The 20,604-nt window shown below is 37.8% G+C and overlaps 1 protein-coding gene across 4 annotated transcripts in view; it reads left to right on the top strand.

Moving 5' to 3' along the window:
* Positions 1 to 20,604, top strand: part of LOC136875263 (endoglucanase E-4) — a 226,725-nt gene that overhangs the window by 90,596 nt on the left and 115,525 nt on the right. For all 4 annotated transcript variants that reach the window (XM_067148874.2, XM_068225319.1, XM_067148873.2 and 1 more), the window contains one exon: positions 1,832 to 2,110. In XM_067148874.2, coding sequence (XP_067004975.1) covers positions 1,832 to 2,110 — 279 coding nt within the window. The remainder of the gene's footprint in view (positions 1 to 1,831; positions 2,111 to 20,604) is intronic.

The raw sequence follows: 20,604 nt of genomic DNA, 5'->3' as shown, positions 1-20,604 counted from the left end.
GCTCACAGGGCATTCCCGTTTCACTATTGCCTGCAATAGATCCTGCATCATGTGTGCCGACAAGGCCGCCACCCTTGTTGAAAATTAAAAACTGCGTAATTTGAAATTGTCGTGACATGCGCCCATAACCTTATTTTTGACACAATTTAGGAAGACTCTAAAGAGGATGCTAGAGGCTTATTGACCTGGGAGCTTATGCCCCTCAGACTGTTTGCCCTCCCCTCCCCCCTCCCCTAAAGCACAGCGGTTACTAACTGGACCTCACCAATCCAGACCAACGGTCTTTTTGCTGGCCTGGTCTTGTAAAGATAGTCTTGGCAACCTTGTAAAACACGCTGTGGCATCGTCCTAGCCGGGCTACATTGGATCTGCAACCTGTGTCTGTAATAGAATCCATGATTTTTTTAATGGAGTTTTAAAAATTGCATTTCAGTTGTCAGTCTCTATTTTCAGAGGAAATGAATCACAGTTCAAAATACCGATTTAATTTTCATCCATTCTATGACAAGAGACCACTGTCGTTCTAACTCTTCATTCAGTAATTTAATGATCTTTACATTTTAGGAATATAAATTATTGAAAGTTCATGACTAATACAGCACTGTAACAAAACAACTTGCCACAATACATAAATTAATAGGCCTATATATGCTACAATAAAATGCGACCATAGTTCTCAATCACAAAAAAGATAAAAGGAACAAACAAACTTACCTCCTTACAGCAAGCTTGACATTTTCTTTGGGCATTGCCACAAACACAGTTCTTCTTCTTCTTTCACTTCACAATAAATCACAACACATTCTGAACATAAAACGTATGCGTACAACAGTTTGCATCGAAAGGGAGGTACATGGCATATGGGTTGTGCAACATAGTTCGACGTTGACTGGTTCTCGCCTATGTCTTAGGAGGTTGGAGGGGTTGAAGGCTTCTTCGAGGTCAAATTGTTCCTTATTTCTCCTGATGGAAATTTCCCGAGAACTATTTTTGGTGACTTCTGAGAATTCCCATTTTTGTTTGTGGCATAAACAGATATTGAGAAAAGAAAAGATAATTCTGTCGAGCACACTACTGTAGCTACAACATAATGCACAGGAAGAAAATCAACTTCTTTTAAATACAGTCAAAAGGCATCAAATAGGCAATTATAATGTACTCCAAATAGGCACAAACCCCTGAAATAGGCATTTATAGGTACAATAAAACCAACAAAACATAGCTAAAAAGACCCTAAAATGGATTTATATCTCAAAAGCCTACATTTCTGAACACTGGAATAAAATAGGCAAATAGGCAAATTCCCGTCTCTAATAATATGATTAGTTGGCAGCATTTGTACAGACTAGCACTGAATGTATGAAATAGTTCTTACTCTTTTTCATTGTTACAAAAAAGTGGGACATTTACATGTACAATCTACAAAGGAGAACATTTGGGCATTCTGCTATCCTCATAAATTTCAGGAGGACAGATATTGCTGAGGACTATTCTCCCAAAAGGAGGACATATGGTCAGCCTACATACTGAAAACATAATATACTGTATGACCTGACCCTTTCACTCACACACAGTGCAAGATGTTTCAAGCTTTCTTCACCACTGTGCCCATGTCTTTAACATAAATAGAATAATGCAAAACGTAAAAAAAAAAAAAAAAAAAGTATAAAATATATTCTTTGTCCTGAAACACACTGTAAGTTAGAGAGCAAGAGTCTGTACAATGCACATCAAATGGCTCAGGAGGTAAAATACTGAATAGGATCTAAGGTGAATACTGAATAATTTTAATTTTAGTAAGGTACTTGAAATTAGGTTTATTTTTTTCTAGGTGGTGGCTACGTCAAGTTTGGCTTCCCTATGGCCTTTACCACAACGATGCTATCATGGGGAGTGATTTCCTATGAGCATGGTTACTGTATTGCTGGTCAGTTGGATGAGGCAAAGCGAGCTATCAGGTGGGCCACGGACTACTTCTTGAAGTGTCATGCGAATGATTCAGTTCTGTACGGGCAAGTTGGTGATCCGCAGATTGACAATGAGTGCTGGGGTCGACCAGAGGATATGACGATGGAACGTCCAGCTTATTACATCGATGCAGCTAATCCAGGTAAAGACTTAGATGTCAAGTAATTGTACTGAATCTTTTGTCGAACAATTTTATATACCGTATTTACATGTGTATAGGACACACTTTTATTACTAAAATTAGGTAGGTAAAAATGGGGTGCGGCTTATACTCAGAATTTTAAAATAAAAACAGTAAACACCCTTTAGTTTAGAACACTTTACTAGTATCTACATATTTTATAACCTATTGCATCCAAACGCTACTGCATCCAAATGTGATTAAAATAGTTTAAGGTACCTATTTATCATCACTTGACACTTTATCACTGTCACGGCCACTGTCAGATAATGCACCGCACATCGTATCATCTTCGGTCCCATCCATTGCATTGGAAATTGATGTTGTTTTGAAGCTCTTGGATATCATCTTTGCTGGGATTAATTTCCACGCATCCAGGATCCATTCACACATTTGAGAAAATGAAGGCTTCTTATGTCATCCGCTAGGTGTCATTTCCTCAGAACTGTACCTCCATTCACAGTAGAAATGCTGCAAATCTGCTTTATAAGGCCGTTTAATGGAGACATCTAGGGTTGAATCATTCCCGTCATTCCGTCAGGAATAAAAACAGTAAACACCCTTTAGTTTAGAACACTTTACTAGTATCTACATATCTTACAACCTATTGCATCGAAATGTGATTAAAATACCACAGTTAAATTTGTGGCACTGGACAATTCTATGACCACACTAGTGCTACTAGTTGTATCTCAACTCAAGAAAGTTATATTGTCCAACAAGATGCTGAAACTGTCCCTGAAATGCAATATCCAGAACACTGAGAAAGAATGCTGGGAAATCTCAACCTACTTGACTGCAGAGTTTTAAGATTCAGCATTCTATCCAGGAGAGGTTGAACTGGTGCATCACTGTCTGCTATGCTTTTAATGCCTCGTCACTTCAGCCGGAACCCTGTACATGGAGTAGTGTTACGATCCTACGCTACTCACCTCAGAGCGCTGCAAAAATGTCCCTCGCTGTATTCCCGTCAGCTGCAGGCAGCTTATACTCTTAATATCTTCTGATTTAAAGGTTTTCCATTTAGGTACTTCACATGTTCAAACTGTTCTGTTGTTTGCAAGCAATTTTTTCAAGTAAGATAGGAATTGCTAATTTACAAATCAGCTTGCTTAACTGTTTATTTTGACTGCTGTCAGAAGATGAGGAGCACATTAGTAAAGGGGATTTTCTCAATTGGGCAGAACAATATCAGTCAAAATTTCACACACTCTGCTAGGCACAAACTTTGAAACTTTGCACAAGAATTGGAAAATTATGGTCACTATCCACACTAATTCTTCAGTTGGATAACACAGCTTATCTGAAGCATCTCTGATATAAATTAAATCTGTCAGTGGGGAACTAATTTTACTCTTGCCGATCAGCCAATAGCACTGTTTACTTTGAGTTTCCTTCCGCACTTGATATACTATAAAACCTCCAATGTACATCATTGATGCTTGTTCCATAGTAATGAATCCAAGACCTGAAATTTAGATCAATGCTGAGTGTATGAAAATTACAGTAAACATAATAGAACATAAATAGTGTGGAAAAATATTTTTAATAATTAAACTTATGTGGAGGTTCATAAAGGCAGTTTAAGCCTCACTGAGCTTGGCATAGTACTCTGCAAAACCTCTTTCCTCTGCACATTCTTGTCTGATGTGATCTTTGCTTCATTTGTCCTTTACTTCTCTCTGTGTGGGATGATAATAAAAATAAGCCTGTTTCTAATATCCTGTCCATGCTGAATATTACTGCCCTACCATACAACATATCATCAATTCCTGAAATATGTCGTAATTTACTGAAGAAATTCTCTATTGAATCACCGTTAAATGTTCTCGTTAGTACAAAATGGAATCCAGAGGACAGAAGGTACTTGATACACTTAACGGTCGAAGCAGCAGTCAGTAGGATAGCTTTATATGTTTCTTTACTCAGAAATCCAGTAGCCTTTTCTTCACTGCATGTCTTAATTTCTGCCAGATACACTGGAAATTCATTTTCCCACCAAGACAGCCTCTCATTGCTTCTGTCAAAAAGGTGCATTTTCTCTTTATGGTGGTGTGCATTGGTGCTATTTATGTCATGAACATCGAACCATTTCTTTATAAATTTCAAGAAAGTAATAGTTGCACTGCAATTCTTGAAAGCTGAAAAACTGAGAAGAATTTTCCTTCATATATTCCAGAGCAGTGATGACCTCTGTAGAGAATACTTCTTTCACTGTTTTTACATTCATCATCTTGTAGTTCGTAGGTGCAATGTGTTTCCTTGTTAAGAAAGGAACAGGCTAAATTATATCCTTTGACTGCAGTTCATACAAGTTTTCTATATGTCTTCCTGTTATTTCTTCATGTTTGTCTGTCATTGTCTTTTCTAGAAGTAAGTTTCTAGTATTCGTCAATATGTGGCACTGGTCGAAAGCTAAAAATAAAGGTCTGCTTTGGTCTTCTAGATGATATATTTGTGGTTTTATTGCCTTTCCTTCAGATAATCATCTCATCATATTTGCATTAGTTTTGTGATTGTAGTAACTAACCTCATCAATATTATGAAACCACAAGCCTCCACTTGTTTATTCCTGACAGCATTAGGGTGTGAAGTTTGAGGCCAGAAAGTTTCTTTAAGTAGTAGTATGCCACAGTAATTTGGTACTTGGTTGATAAGTAATTTATCAGAAAGCACAATAAATGGTTCACTACTGTCCTATTTTCTGTCACATCTTAAAAATTGGGTATGCCATCGGATATATTTTCACATCTAAGAGCTTTTGTATGTGCTGAAGTGTCCTTTGATAGACATTTCATCAATAATAATTAGAGAAAACATTATTTTGACTTCATTCAGCCTTTCCAGTTCTGCTTGAAACCTGGCTTTCGCTAGGTCTGTTACACCTGTTTCAGATGTTGTATCCCCTATATAGTGACTCAGTGTGCTCCTTGATGGTAATTTAAACAAAGTGCTTCTAGCAAAGTTGTACCCTTTAGGTGAAATTAATTGCCAAATTACACATTGCTTTAAATAATTTTCTGGCCATCTGGGTGATTTTTTATTAAAGTTTACAATTTGATCCAAAATATGTGAACATTTTATGTTAGAAGGCTTCAATACGTTAATTTCTAGCATGTTTTTTAAACATGTGTAGTGCTGGTTGTTATATTGGTGCAACTCCCTCCTCTGGTATTCTACCTCTGTCTCTAATAGTTTAATTTTTTTATTTGCACATCACAGTTCTATTCTTAGTGACGACAAACACTTTGCAGCACTTAAATTACTGTTAGCATTATTTTCTGTTTGAACTTTAATGAACTTGATATTATGATCTGTCAGATTGGTACATTGCATGTCATGTGGGTTTTCATCACCTCTTCCTGTTTCTGGAGAAGGAGTAACGTCATTATTGCCTTGAACTATGTACTCATCATCCATCTTCCTCTTCTTTCCACGGTTCATATTATGTTTCACAATTTCACTCCTTTCTGTGGTTATTTTAGGTATTTTATGTGCAGGATAACCCTTCAAAAACACTGGGGGAAACATTATCTTTCAGTTTCTTTATTTTCAACCCAGGGCAAAAATCAGATTCACAAAAATGCTGTCCACATACGAAAGATATTTTTGCCTCAAAACTGGGTACAAAACATCTCTAAAAATAGCACTGAGCCATTTCTATTTGAGCTCTGAATTGCATGGAAATTCATAAAATGAAATCCCCTTTAATTTTCCACTCTACTCTTAGAGTATGGCACACAACAGTATTCCATTGTAGCTAACCACCACCTACGACAATTAAACGTTATTACTTTTCTTTTCCCGGATACATACATAGGCCTACAAAAGCACAGGATAATTAAAAGTCAAAAAATTTAAACGCAGTTAATACAATTTAATCCATGCATTAGAAATACATACCTTACGTCCCTAAAACGTGATTCTTATTTAGTCGTAGCTGACCAATAAGAAACTCAAACTGACTTCCAACCTATTAGGTCGTGCTACATACATTTAGTACGTGTTGAAGAGATGTTAAGTACAGAACAAAAATGGCCAAACGGACACCAGTGAGATCCGAACCCACAACCTCCCGATTTTGCGTCGGTTGCTCTACCAATTGAGCTATGATGGCCTAGGCCATTTTTGTTCCGTTGGAAAGGATCTAAGCTACAGGTCTGGCACTACTGCCATCACACTGTGGAGTGCATTTAAGTCACCCATTGAGGGCCAGTCAATGAATATTGAATTTTCACAACCGCATTGTAATCAAAACCGACTTTCAACCTATTAGGTTGTGTTACGTATATTTAGTACATGTTGAAGAGATGTTAAGTACAGAACAAAAATGACCAACCGGAGACACCAGTGGGATCCGAACCCACAACCTCCCGATTTTGCGTCAGTTGCTCTACCAATTGAGCTATGATGGCCTAGGCCATTTTTGTTCTGTTGGAAAGGATCTAAGCTACAGATCTGGCACTACTGCCATCACACTGTAGAGTATGTTTAAGTCACCCATTGAGGGCCAGTCAATGAATATTGAATTTTCACAACCGCATTGTAATCGAAACCGACTTTCAACCTATTAAATCGTGTTACGTACATTTAGTACGTGTTGAAGAGATGTTAATCCCTTAAGCCCCAGCTCAGTACACATCGGCTCACTCCCAGGTGGGGAGCGATTTCCCTGATTGAAGAAAGTATTTAATTTTTTGCTTAAAAACAATCTTAGAATAAGATGAACTATAGAAGGGCCATAAGAGAAACATTTATTTGAATATAGTGTATTTAATTGTTGAAAAATCCTATTATTTTAATTTTTCAGTACTTTGTGCAAGAACGTTCTAAGTGCTTTCACACTGTGATGCCGAGCTTGTTTCTTCCCAATAGCAAAGCTCTGGCTTTCGTGTATCCAGTAACTTATACCTAAACATTTTAGGCTGTTCACTAACAATCTCTGCATGGAATTAATTTTTTGTATACATGTAAATTGTAGATTTACAAAGTTTATATGTACTTAAAAGATTTATAATGGAATAATTTATAATACTCACAAAAGGTTCTGTCATGTTGGTTAGCGCTTTTAAGGGGTCCAGTTTATGTACCTACAATTCATAAGTGACACACACGGACTATATTTCACTACACTACAGGTTTTATTTACAGTATTTACAGTCTTTACAGTGTTATGTCTTTTATGGCTGTTCATTATGATACACACGGAAGCAGATCATGTTACATACCCTGTCCCGGCTTCGCATAATTCGTATGATTCCAATCCGAAACGTGATCTTTTCTATTTTTTTAAATGTAAATTTTCTGCCCTAGCCACCCTTTTCATAACAAGAGATCCTCATCAACTGACACTGCCATCAGGTGTATAAGCTTACAGAAATTTTGCTACCAGGTGGTCAAATACGGGCTTTATCTTGTATGTTTTGGGAGTAATTTGTCCATTATACACCACTTTGTAAAAAGCTGTGGAGGAAAATATAATAACAGGAATAACAGTAATAGTAATAATAATAATGTTATTGCCTTCATGTTCTACTAACTACTTTTACGGATTTTGGAGGCGCCAAGGTGCCAGAATTTAGTCCCACAGGAGTTCTTTTGCATGCCAGTAGGCTGACGTATTTGAGCCCCTTCGGATACCACCGAACTGAGCCAGAATCCAACCTGCCAAGAGGAGTTGGAAGGCCGGCCAGTGCCTCAACCGTCTGAGCCACTCAGCCCGGCGATGATAAATCCCTTCTCTGTCATCAGCTCATAGAAAATATACATAGTCAACAAGCGATTGCAAAAAATATACTGTAATGTCCTAATTTAGATTTCTGTACAATCCCCTTCAGCAACAGTATGCTCATAAGAAGCTTTATTTCGTCCTTATTTGTCCAGACCCGGTCTTGATCTCGACTCCTTTGTTTCATCTTACTAAACTGGGTTTTATGTACGAGTTTCTGCTGGGCATTTTTTGTCTGTTCAGCTATGTTCTGGCATATCTCGTCATGACTAATTGACATATTTCGCTCGGTTTTGTTTTCTCTGAAAACTCTCCCGTTACATTACGGTGGAATTTTGAATCAGTTGGGATCTTCTTTGTCCATTTTCAGTCTAAGTTAACGAAGATGTTGCACTGCATGGAATAGAATTATTATCGTCACCACTGTCACTGTTATGATCACTACTTGAACTAGAATCGAACACGTGTTGTCTCTTTCGTGACTGCTGAACATTCGCATCAGCTGGGCCCGAACCCTGTACATTCAAGCCTGCAGTACTTGTTCCAGGTAAATTCCTGTCACTTAAGGCTTCCCCTTTGGCAGAACTTACTTCACTATGATCACTATCCTCCCCACTAAATTCCAACATTGCTGATGTCCTTAGATGTTAGGCCCCTTTAAAAAACAAGCATCATCAGCATCATCAAATTCCAACATTTCGTTCATCATGACCCGTAAATAATCTTCCTCTAATGTTAGGGGCTGGTCTTTTAAAGATTTTAGCGGAAAAAGTTAAGAAAAAGAATCAAATAGAACCCTGGTCTCTGCAATTTGGAAGGAAATCATGAATTGTGCCTGTATTACAGAACACATGCGTGCAATAATAAATGTTGTGTAGCTCGCAGTAGACACACATTCCTATCGTGAAGGAAGAACTCAAGACTCGGGATAATAAATCAGATCACAGTTCTAATGTGTCTTCAGAGAGGTCTTTTTAATATCATAAATCACCAGAAATCTCTTCTACAGCAATATTATTGCATCCAAGAGATGATTAGGTGATGAGCTAAAGCTTCAGCGGATGGATATTTTAGTACGAAAGGACCAAATATTCAAAATAATTTTTAGGTTGTTCTTGCCCAGACATAAGCTGTGTTCTTTATGATGCAACTCGTGGATGACACATTGGCACTGGGAGGATATACTTGAAAAAATTCACATAAGAGGGCATACTCATCCAGAATACGCTGCTGAAAAAGAAATAAAGTGCTGCTGGCAGGCAGCTAAGAAATAAAAATAGAATTAGATTCAGCAGATATATTCGCGTTCCCCACCGAGCAAGTGACTTGCAGCCACAGATCTCGCCGCATTGCCTACCGAACGGATTAAGTACAGAACAAAAATGGCCAACCGGACACCAGTGGGATCCGAACCCATAGCTCAATTCGTAGAACAACCGACTCAAAATCGGGAGTTGTGGGTTCGGATCCCACTGGTGTCCGATGGCCATTTTTGTTCTGTACTTAACATCTCTTCAACATGTACTAAATGTACGTAACATGACCTAATAGGTTGAAAGTTGGTTTTGATTACAATGCAGTCATGGAAATTCAATATTCATTGAATGGCCCTCAACGGGCAACTTAAACGCACTCCACAGTGTACCCGGATGAGATGGACCATAGGTATCATGATTTGATGATTATAAAATAAATTCAAGCATATGAGAATATTGAAATATACACATTGTCAGTCTTGTGTGGATCGACAGATTTCAACATTGTCAGGCGTGCTTGCGACAATCTGTCACCAAGTTTTAAGCCTGTCATAATGGGTGATGTATTTCCTTGTCGAAAGCTAAGAGGATTAAATCGAGCACTCAGAACAACAGTGCAGATTGCTACAAGGAAGTGAGGGAGTGTTTATTCCTGAACAAGGTTGCAACCAGTGTGTCACCAATTCGGAGAAAATGTCGCAATAAAGTTTTCCATGCCTCCAGGCATATTGTTATCAAGTTGTCAAAGGGAGATATTTAAACTAACCACTGCACTTTCAGCCAATGATAACATTTCTAAAGGGCCCACAGATGCACCAACATGACAGAATACAATATGAACTCCAGTTATCTTCTCAGATAATAATAATTAAAATATTTCAACCACCGAATTGAACAGATGGGATTTTTTAGATATCGTCCCCATGTTGATTAATTGTAAGGTTGATAAATTAAAAGATAGAATTCTAGGAATAGACCCACGCTGGATCGCCATTGGTCAGATAGATCATACCAGCATAGACGCCGAATTAGTGCGCGAAAAAGTGGAGGACCGAAATCAAGTAATATCTTTGTGATCTCCGAACGATATGAGATCAGAACACGACATATGAATGTGTATCGCCAGTTTATTAAGTGGCATAAATTAAGAGATCCAAATCCACCTGCAAGTGTCAATTTAGGATAACCAACCCCCCTCCCTCTGGTATGACCGCGGATGATCCACGCAGGAAACCATATCGTCCATAAATACTAGAAGTGGAACCTCACAAGATACAGTCATTTCAAATATTTTGATACTCTGACACGTTGACTCTGCAAGTCAGTACTTCGGGATGCATTATAAGTCAGTTAGAGCCGAAAGTACATGAGTTGTGATGAAAATGAAGACAAACAGTCAGATCGTTCATAGTACCGAGTGTTAGTAATCAGTATAACTGTATGTTGAAGTTAATACATTTATAAAGGTTTCACGTGATTGAAAATAAATGATCAACGGAAAGCCGATAGTACTTCTTTTTGAAAGGCAGTGTGTGGAGTCTTAATTAAGAAGTTCAAGACAGATGGTAAAACAATTATCCGGAGCAGGGAACTGTAGGAGCGTGGCGATCACTAGGCGGCCTAGAAATAAGTCAGAAAGTGCAGGTTGACTACCGCGATACACGCCGGGTATCATAAAGTGTCATGACTTGTGTTTCGGGCACAAGTGAAGAAAAGAATTGTGAAAGTGTCATGGGTGTTTAGGAACCTATAAGTGTTTTATTGTATAAATCATTGTAAATTCATAATTTAGGTATTAATAATGGGTAATCACCCAGGAGTGGGTTTTTTTGTTAGTATTATAAAGTCCCGCAAGATGAACAAGTAAACCAATATGGGGCCATGAAGCTTCTCAACCGCCATTAGACAATGGAATTCTACACAGGAATGAGTACACAAAATTAATATATTTGGGGATGTTATCGTGATAAGATGGGGATAAGTGTAAATTCATCATGGTTACTTAACGTAACAAATGGATTGCTTCCCGAATCCATGATTTATTTAAGATAGGCGGACGAACTAATTTACATTAACGTAATTATGGGTTAGACTAATTAATTGATTATTTGTTTGTTGTATATAATGTAAATATGGGTTATAACTTGCAATTAATGCATGCTGTTTGTGAATACTTTGATTGAAGTGCATTTCAAGTGTCAGGTTTTTCTTTTATGCTAACCCAGTTTTTTTTTTATTTCTCAATCACTGCAGTGATTATTTGTACCTTAGTTAGGCATATTTGTTACCAGACCTCCAGATATATGAAAGTGCCAGGGTGTGTAAATTATGTGTTTGCGTATGGAAGGTCATGAGAAATAATAATAAGAATAATGCTTTGTAAGTTCGCAAGTTAAAGTATAATAATAATAATAATAATAATAATAATAATAATAATAATAATAATAATAATAATAATAATAATAATGTTGTGAGTTTGCAAGTTAAAGTGAAGGAAATAATAATAATGCTTTGTGATTTTGCAAGTTAAAGTATAATAATAATCATAATGATTTGAGAGTTTGCTGGTGAAAGTAATAATCATTGTGGAGATAACATGTGGTGTACAAGACTTTAATTCGGGCAGTAAATTTGATTTTAACATAAATTGTTGATTTCACATTTTTGGACTCTATAACAACCATAAAATTTTGTTTAGAAGCGATAGAGGCACGTGTATAGGATGGTCATGATATGTTGAAAGCCCAGAGTGGTTTGAGCCTATTTTTTGTTGGAATTCGTGCAGGACAAAAATCCGGCATGAGGTGAAAATTGAGCCGTACTGATGTTGATGAAGAAATAGATTAATCTCGCGGCCTAAGACGACATAATATGCCGATTTCGGTGTTATGAGTGGCAGAATCCACGCACCGAGGACTAATTAGTGAATTAAATGTTTGAAGAGTTCCAGTGGAATAAATGGACTTCAAATGAAAAGGAAGGAATAATTTAGCAATCGCAGGTATTGGGTGTATTTTCCCAGATGTGAGTTGCCATGGGATTTGAGATTTGTCTTGGGAGGACATGGTGTTCCCATAAAATTAACAGCAGTACGAAAATGAAGGATGCGGTTCCGAATACCGTGATGTCCCAACCGATGTAAGTCGGATCTTGGTGGTTCATAATGGGATTAACATATGTGACTAAATTCTACAGAGTGGAAATTAAAATATAAAACTTTCAATTTAATAATAATAATGATCCAAGTAAATCTTGTCTTAATCAAGTGCTTAGTGCCAAACTAGACCAAAATTGTAAAAGCTTATGCATTAAACATAAATCTAGTTAATAGCAGTATAACATGCGACATTAAGTTATCATAATAATAATAATAATAATAATAATAATAATAATAATAATAATAATAATAATAATAATTTGAAGAGGAATAATAGGAAGAATTTATTAGATTATTTTGAGAATAATAATGGTGAAATAAATTTAAAATATTAAATCCATGATGAATAAGTGATACGATAATGATAATCTCCACTGATGGAAATAATAATAATAATAATAATAATAATAATAATAATAATAATAATAATAATAATAATAATAATAATAATAATAATAATAATAATAATAATAATAATTTGAAGAAGAAGAAGAAGAAGAAATAGAAGTAGAACTTGCAATATTATTTCTGAGAATAATAATAATGAAAGGAAATTAAAATATTTAATGGACGACGATTCAGTGTTATGAATATGATAATCTCTAATAATAATAATAATAATAATAATAATAATAATAATAATAATAATAATAATAATAATAATAATAATAATAATAATAATTTTTTATGAAACTGATCATTAATTTGTGCGGATTAATTACAAGGAAAAATGACCCTTCGTTTGAAATGTCGGCAAAGGTTAGCATATAATCATCCCGGATGATAAATGATACACTGACTGACAGAGCAAATGCAACACCAAGAAGGAGTGGTCAGAACTTTATGCCAATTGCAGGGTAGACTGACGTCACTGAGGTATGCTCATGATGTGAAATGCGCCACTGTGCTGCGCACGTAGCGAACGATAAATGGGACATGGCGTTGGCGAATGGCCCACTTCGTACCCTGATTTCCCAGCCGACAGTCATTGTAGAACGTGTTGTCGTGTGCCACAGGACACGTGTATAGCTAAGAATGCCAGGCCGCCGTCAACGGAGGCATTTCCAGCAGACAGACGACTTTACGAGGGGTATGGTGATTGGGCTGAGAAGGGCAGGTTGGTCGCTTGGTCAAATCGCAGCCGATACCCATAGGGATGTGTCCACGGTGCAGTGCCTGTGGCGAAGATGGTTGGCGCAGGGACAGGTGGCACGTGCGAGGGGTCCAGGCGCAGCCCGAGTGACGTCAGCACGCGAGGATTGGCGCATCTGCCGCCAAGCGGTGGCAGCCCCGCACGCCACGTCAACCGCCATTCTTCAGCATGTGCAAGACAGCCTGGCTGTTCCAATATCGACCAGAACAATTTCCCGTCGATTGGTTGAAGGAGGCCTGCACTCCCGGCGTCCGCTCAGAAGACTACCATTGACTCCACAGCATAGACGTGCACGCCTGGCATGGTGCCGGGCTAGAGCGACTTGGATGAGGGAATGGCGGAACGTCGTGTTCTCCGATGAGTCACGCTTCTGTTCTGTCAGTGATAGTCACCGCAGACGAGTGTGGCGTCGGCGTGGAGAAAGGTAAAATCCGGCAGTAACTGTGGAGCGCCCTACCGCTAGACAAAGCGGCATCATGGTTTGGGGCGCTATTGCGTATGATTCCACGTCACCTCTAGTGCGTATTCAAGGCATGTTAAATGCCCACTGCTACATGCAGCATGTGCTGCGGCCAGTGGCACTCCCGTACCTTCAGGGGCTGCCCAATGCTCTGTTTCAGCAGGATAATGCCCGCCCACACACTGCTCGCATCTCCCAACAGGCTCTACGAGGTGTACAGATGCTTCTGTGGCCAGCGTACTCTCTGGATCTCTCACCAATCGAACACGTGTGGGATCTCATTGGACGACGTTTGCAAACTCTGCCCCAGCCTCGTACGGACGACCAACTGTGGCAAATGGTTGACAGAGAATGGAGAACCATCCCTCAGGACACCATCCGCACTCTTATGACTATGTACCTCGACGTGTTTCTGCGTGCATCGCCGCTCGCGGTGGTCCTACATCCTACTGAGTCGATGCCGTGCGCATTGTGTAACCTGCATATCGGTTTGAAATAAACATCAATTATTCGTCCGTGCCGTCTCTGTTTTTTCCCCAACTTTCATCCCTTTCGAACCACTCCTTCTTGGTGTTGCATTTGCTCTGTCAGTCAGTGTAATAATCAAATATAGGATGATAATTGAAATAAATGATAATAATAAAATATTGATGGTAATCACAGTATATGATAATGATCAGATAAATAATGATAATGATAATTACTGTATATAATAATCATAGGAGATATGATAGGGACAGTCGTCATGTGTCGAATTGATCGGAACCATCATTGGTTTTCCATATGGGAGATTGTTGGCAGTATGTGCGAAATAACCCACGGACAGCACATGTCTTAATTGTGCGTTTATAATAAGGAACCTTTCTGTACGTCGTTATTGTATTGACAAATGTAAATATTGAGATAATCTTTGAGTTGACGAGCTACCTCTGACATGTTTGTAAATCTGGTTATATTAGGCTAGAGTTTGCCCGTACAATTAGTTCCCGTTTTAGATACGATAACATTTCCACAGTGGGAATCCAGCCTACTAGAATGTAATTACCCAGTAAGTGACTCATATCCAACGGAACGTAAAGATGACGGTATATAGTTTACTCTCATGCCCACGTCTCCGAAAGAAGATTTCCAGCGGTGAAATGTCCACTCATATGGACGTGGATTCAATCCCCAGTGACCAATGAGGTGAATTCACCAAATATTTCACACTACCAGAGTAGTGAGGTGAATCCAAATGTATGTATTCTTTTTCAGGATGGAAATTTCTAAGTGTAATAATTGTCATGACTTGCAGTTTGCGAATTAAGTTAATAAATTGCTCCTTATTGCAAATTCAATAGGAAACAGTTTTCATTTTTTATTGTAGTTAGTCCAATATACCCATGGAATTTAAGTAGTCACTTCCTAGTCCTATTGTGGAGTCCTGTAATTAGTATCTATGAATGAGCCGCACCCTACCTTAATATGCATGCCACATTCATCCCTGTGTTCATTGGTGCGCCTATATATATTTTTATTTTGAATGATTAAAATTTTTAACATCTTTTACGAACTGATCACCCCTGAGATTAAGGCTAGTCTGGGACTCAGGAGGTGAGCGGGTGCAACAGAGTGACGGCAGTAGTGCCAGACCTGTAGCTTAGATCTTTTCCAACAAAACAAAAATTGCCTAGACCACCATAGCTCAATTGGTAGAGCAACCGATCATAATCGGGAGGTTGTGGGTTCGGATCCCACTGGTGTCTGGTTAGCCATTTTTGTTCTGTACTTAACATCTCTTCAACATGTACTAAATGTACATAGCACGACCTAATAGGTTGAAAGTCGGTTTCAATTACAATGCGATCGTGAAAATTCAATATTCATTGACTGACCCTTAATGGGCAACTTAAACGCACTCTACAGTGTGATGGCAGTATTGCCAGACCTGTAGCTTAGATCCTTTCCAACAAAACAAAAATGGCCTATGCCACCATAGCTCAATTGGTAGAGCAACCGATGCAAAACCGGGAGGTTGTGGGTTCGGATCCCACTGGTGTCTGGGTGGCCATTTTTGTTCTGTACTTAACATCTCTTCAAAACGTACTAAATGTACGTAACATGACCTAATAGGTTGAAAGTCGGGTTCAATTACAAGGTGGTCGTGAAAATTCAATATTCAATAAGAAACTCATTCACAATCACAAACACTTCGTTAATAACTGAAACATGTACTTAACAAGTTAATTTCTAGCCTACTGGAATTAAGGAATCTGTCAAGAGGGAAATCATTCTAGTGCTTCTGTGAGAAAAACATAAACTAGTAGCTGTTTGCTGTTTAGCATGGAAATGGAAGCGAGTGGCAAGGCGTTATAAGCATGGCAGACAGTGACGACCGGTGCTAAGAATGTCAGTTGAATGGGAAGAGGAAGAAAATTTGGCCAAAATAGATAACCTGATTGCATAATGTGAAAAGGACTCCCTCCACTAAATTGAACAACCAAGCAGATGGTGGGCGAAAAATGAAACTCTGACTTACACACTGGCTATATAGCCTTCAGAGTTGGAGACAAAGTCCCTACTTTGATGACTTTTTCAAAGGATGTACCATCTGCTGCTGACACTTGGATAGGAGTGGTGGATTGACCATCCCTTCTGAAAGCTGGAAGAAAATGGTAGACACATTTGAACTAGGTTTTAAAACACTTTATGGTGAGCCTAATTCATTTTACAAATGGAAAGGCATTTTTCATGAACTGAAACTCCAACTATTGACTCAGTTTCCTCGTGTATGTAAAGAAGTGATTCACATTTATGCCAGAGTTAAAACATTTATAGAAAATAGATACCCAAACCAAATAAATCCGTATAAGTGTAAAAGAAATGAAATGAAGAAAAGCATGAAATGGATACATTCAAAATAACACAAAACATTTTAAAACAAATGTGTGTTCTTTAATTTTTCTCTTGTCCTTTCAAAATAGTGAGTATAGTGAATACAATACTGCGTTGTTGGTGATTGTACTGTTCATCTTGCAAGGTGTAATTATCGGATGACTCTCATCCCGTATTTCTCCACTGATATTTTATTACCGCAGTGCTAAATAATAAATAACATGGTAAATCATAATTAGGAAAAAGACAAGATGGTTGCACAAGAGACAATCCAATATGAATCCTTTTGAGGAAAAAAGTGTGTGCATGGAATGCATTTTTCATTTATCAAGCTCTGACAAATCTGTTAACAGTGGAACAAGGTTGACTTTCTTTAACATTTTCAGATTACAAGATGAGTGTTTTCAAATTTCTTCATGATTTCTTTGGATTTCCTGCTATCTGTGAGAAGGACAATAAGAAAAGTATTGGAATTTTTCTGGTGCAAATATTGTGAATGTAGCTGTCTTGATTATTATTATTATTCTTCGTTTAGGCCTACAATGGACCATGTGGTTCTTAATTCTGGTGAGCTTTTTTCTTCTTCTTAACATAGTATTCCTTCATTCTAGCGCTATGGATGTCTTTTTTTTTCTTGAGTCTGTTTCACTCCTACTGATGATGATGCTTGTTGTTTTAAGGGGTCTAACATTGAAGGTCATCGGCCCTTCACTCCTACTCCTAGATGCAGTGATTTAGCTGTTAGTGACTGGAGAGAGTCAGTTGTCATGATTAACTTTCTGAACTTATCTCGGTTGTAAATGTCTGTGTGATCAATGTTTATGTATTGTAGTTCTTTCTGAACTAAATTTGTCCATTTGGCATTTGTTGCTTTCTCCCTAGATACAGTGTTGAAGAGCCTTGAAGTGAGTCTCTGGCTGTCCATCCTGACTATGTGACCATAGAACATTAGTCTTCTCTTCCTCATAGCTGTTGTAATGCTCTCTATTTTACTGTACAGTTCTTTGTTGTACCTGATTCTGTACCCATTTCTTTCTTTAATGGGACCCATAATCTTTCTGAGGATCTTTCACTCTTTCAGTTCCAGTTTCTGAGTTGTCCTTTTCAGGTCATGTTTAGGCATTCTGAGGCATACAGTACAAGATGGTCTTACTACGGTGTTGTAGTTCAAGATTCAAGGAGAGGGATTTAGACTTATATATGTTCTTACAAAGATGATAAGCTCTTTCTAATTTAGTGCATCTACTCTTCATTACAAAGTCCTCATTAATATTTGGGGTTATCCATTCTCCAAGATATTTGAATGAGTTGGCCTTTCGTATTATTTTGTCCCCAAAGAAATGAAGTTGGGTGCTTCTCTGATGTTGGTCAGAAATTCTGTTTTGTTGACAGTGATCTTCAGCCCTACTTTAGCTGCTATGCATTCGAGGGAGGATAGCTGGTATGTAGCTTCTTCCATACTTGAAGCTAAGAGTGTGAGGTCATCTGCGAAGGCTAAGCAAGTGACCGTTAACTTGTTTTTTGTTTTTTGTAGCCAATTTTTAATTCAGAGTTGTCAGCTGGTGTATTCAACCATTCCCAAATGACCTTCCTTAACAGACAGTTAAACAGGATGGGGAACAAACAATCTCCCAGTCTAAAACGTGTTTTGATCTTGAAGCTTTTTTATAATACCCCTCTAAATTTGACTTTGGACATGGTGTTTGTTAGAGTAGCCTTCACAAGATTCAAAGTTTTCTTATCCAGTCCCATTTCAGTTAAGGTCTCAAAGAGGGACTGTCTGTCTACCGAGTCGCAGGCCTTCTGGAAGTCAACGAAAATTGCTACATTGGGTGAGGCGCTGAGGTTTTTGTAGCTAAAGATAGTTTTGAGTTTGAGAATCTGTTCTATGCATGACCTTGACTTCCTAAATCCAATTTCATACTCTCCTATACAGGAGTCTAATTGTGCCTCCACTCTTTTTAGCAATGCTTTGGAGAAGATTTTGTAAGTCACTGATAGGAGAGAGATCCCTCTATAGTTGTTAGGGTCTAACTTGTCTCCTTTCTTGAGCAGTGGGTGGGTGTTTCCATTGTCCAGATGTCAGTTATGATCCTGTGGATACTGTCAATTGACTCTTCATTTGCATGTTTCCGTAATTCTGCAATGATGCCATCTTCGCCTGCTACTCTGTTGGATTTCAGTTCAGAGATGATAAGTTTGATTTCTTTTTTGGTAGGAGGAAGGGAGTCAGGGTTAATAGTAATCTGGGTTGAAATTGTAGTTTCTCCTCGGGTCCTTCTGCATTGAGGAGACCATCAAAATATTTTGCAAGGGCTGTAGTGCAATCTATATTGTTCATTTTCAGTTCCCTGTCTGGTTCTCAAAGGTAAAGTGTTGGGACTGAGTAAGCGTTTGTCTGAGATTTTAAGAGTTTTGTGTAAGTTACCGGTGTTGTTCCTTTGAAAGTCTTTCTCTGTCTGATCTATGATGTTGTTATATTGCCTCTTAACATTTCTGATTGTTTTGGCTGTGTTCTTTCTGATTGTTAGGAAGGCTGTATGGTTTTCCATGCTTTTGTTGCAGTTCCATTTCACCCATGCCTCTCTTCTCTCCTCTATTGGCTTATCACATGTTGGCATCCACCATGGGTGTTTATTCTTTCTGGTTGCAAGGATGGTTTCTGTTGCTGCATCTATCAGTGCCTTCTGTAGATTAGGCCAATCCTTTTTATTCTGATTATTGCTTAGTTGTTGTTGTCTTTCAACTGGGCTGGATTCAATTTTGGGATTATTCTACTATTATTCTACTATATTTCCAGGTTATGTTTTTGTTCTGGTTCATATTGCAGTATTTATTGCTTTTATTTAGCAGCAGTAAGTTAATACTAAAGTAAACTTGTGTTGATGCAAGTGTAATCTATATATATAAAATAACTTGTCCTGACTGACTGACTGACTGACTGACTGACTGACTGACTGAATGATTCATCATCGCCGAGCCAAAACTACTCGACATAAAGAAATGAAATTTTGGGAATACATTCATATTAAGATGTAGGTGCTCGCTAAGAGAGGATTTTTGGGTATTCCGTCGCTAAGCGGGTGAAAAGGGGGATGTAGTCTTAAAATGAGTGTAGCTATATCTCAAAACTTTAAAAGTTTACAGATGTAAAAATTGGTATTTAGAATCTTCTTTAAAAATAAGGAAATACGTATTTTTTTTGTTTTCAGAAAATCCCAATAGCAGGGGTGAAAAAGGGTGAGAAAGTGGTTGAATGCCTTTAATCAGGATACCGGCACTTACATCTCAGAAACTGAAAATATTACAGACCTGAAAATTGGTACTTTCGATCTCTTTTAAAGATAAAGAAGCACATATTTTTTTGTTTTTGGAAAATCCAATTAATGGGAGGGTGAAAAAGGGGTGAATTTTTAAAATGAGTGCATCTATATCTCAAAACTTTTAAAGTTTACAGATGCAAAAATTGGTATTTAGGATCTTCATGAAAAATAAAGAAACACGTATTTTTTCGTTTTTGGAAAATCCCAATAGGAGGGGTGAAAAGGGGTGAAAAATGGGTTGAATGCCTTTAATGAGGATACATATATCTCAGAAACCGAAGATATTACAGACCTGAAGATTGGTGTTTGGGATCTCCTTTAAAAATACACGTATATTTTGTTTTTGGAAAATCCAATTAATGGGGGAGGGTGAATTTTTAAAATGAGTGTATCTATATCTCAAAACTTTTAAAGTTTATAGATATAAAAATTGGTATTTAGAATCTCCTTTAAAAATAAAGAAACATGTATTCTTTTGTTTTCGGAAAATCCAAATAGGAAGGG

This window comes from Anabrus simplex, chromosome 1 (genome assembly GCF_040414725.1).
Source record: "Anabrus simplex isolate iqAnaSimp1 chromosome 1, ASM4041472v1, whole genome shotgun sequence".
NCBI lineage: Eukaryota > Metazoa > Arthropoda > Insecta > Orthoptera > Tettigoniidae > Anabrus > Anabrus simplex.
The sequence above is the reverse complement of the archived record's forward strand: the minus strand, read 5'-3'. Positions and strand labels throughout refer to the sequence as shown.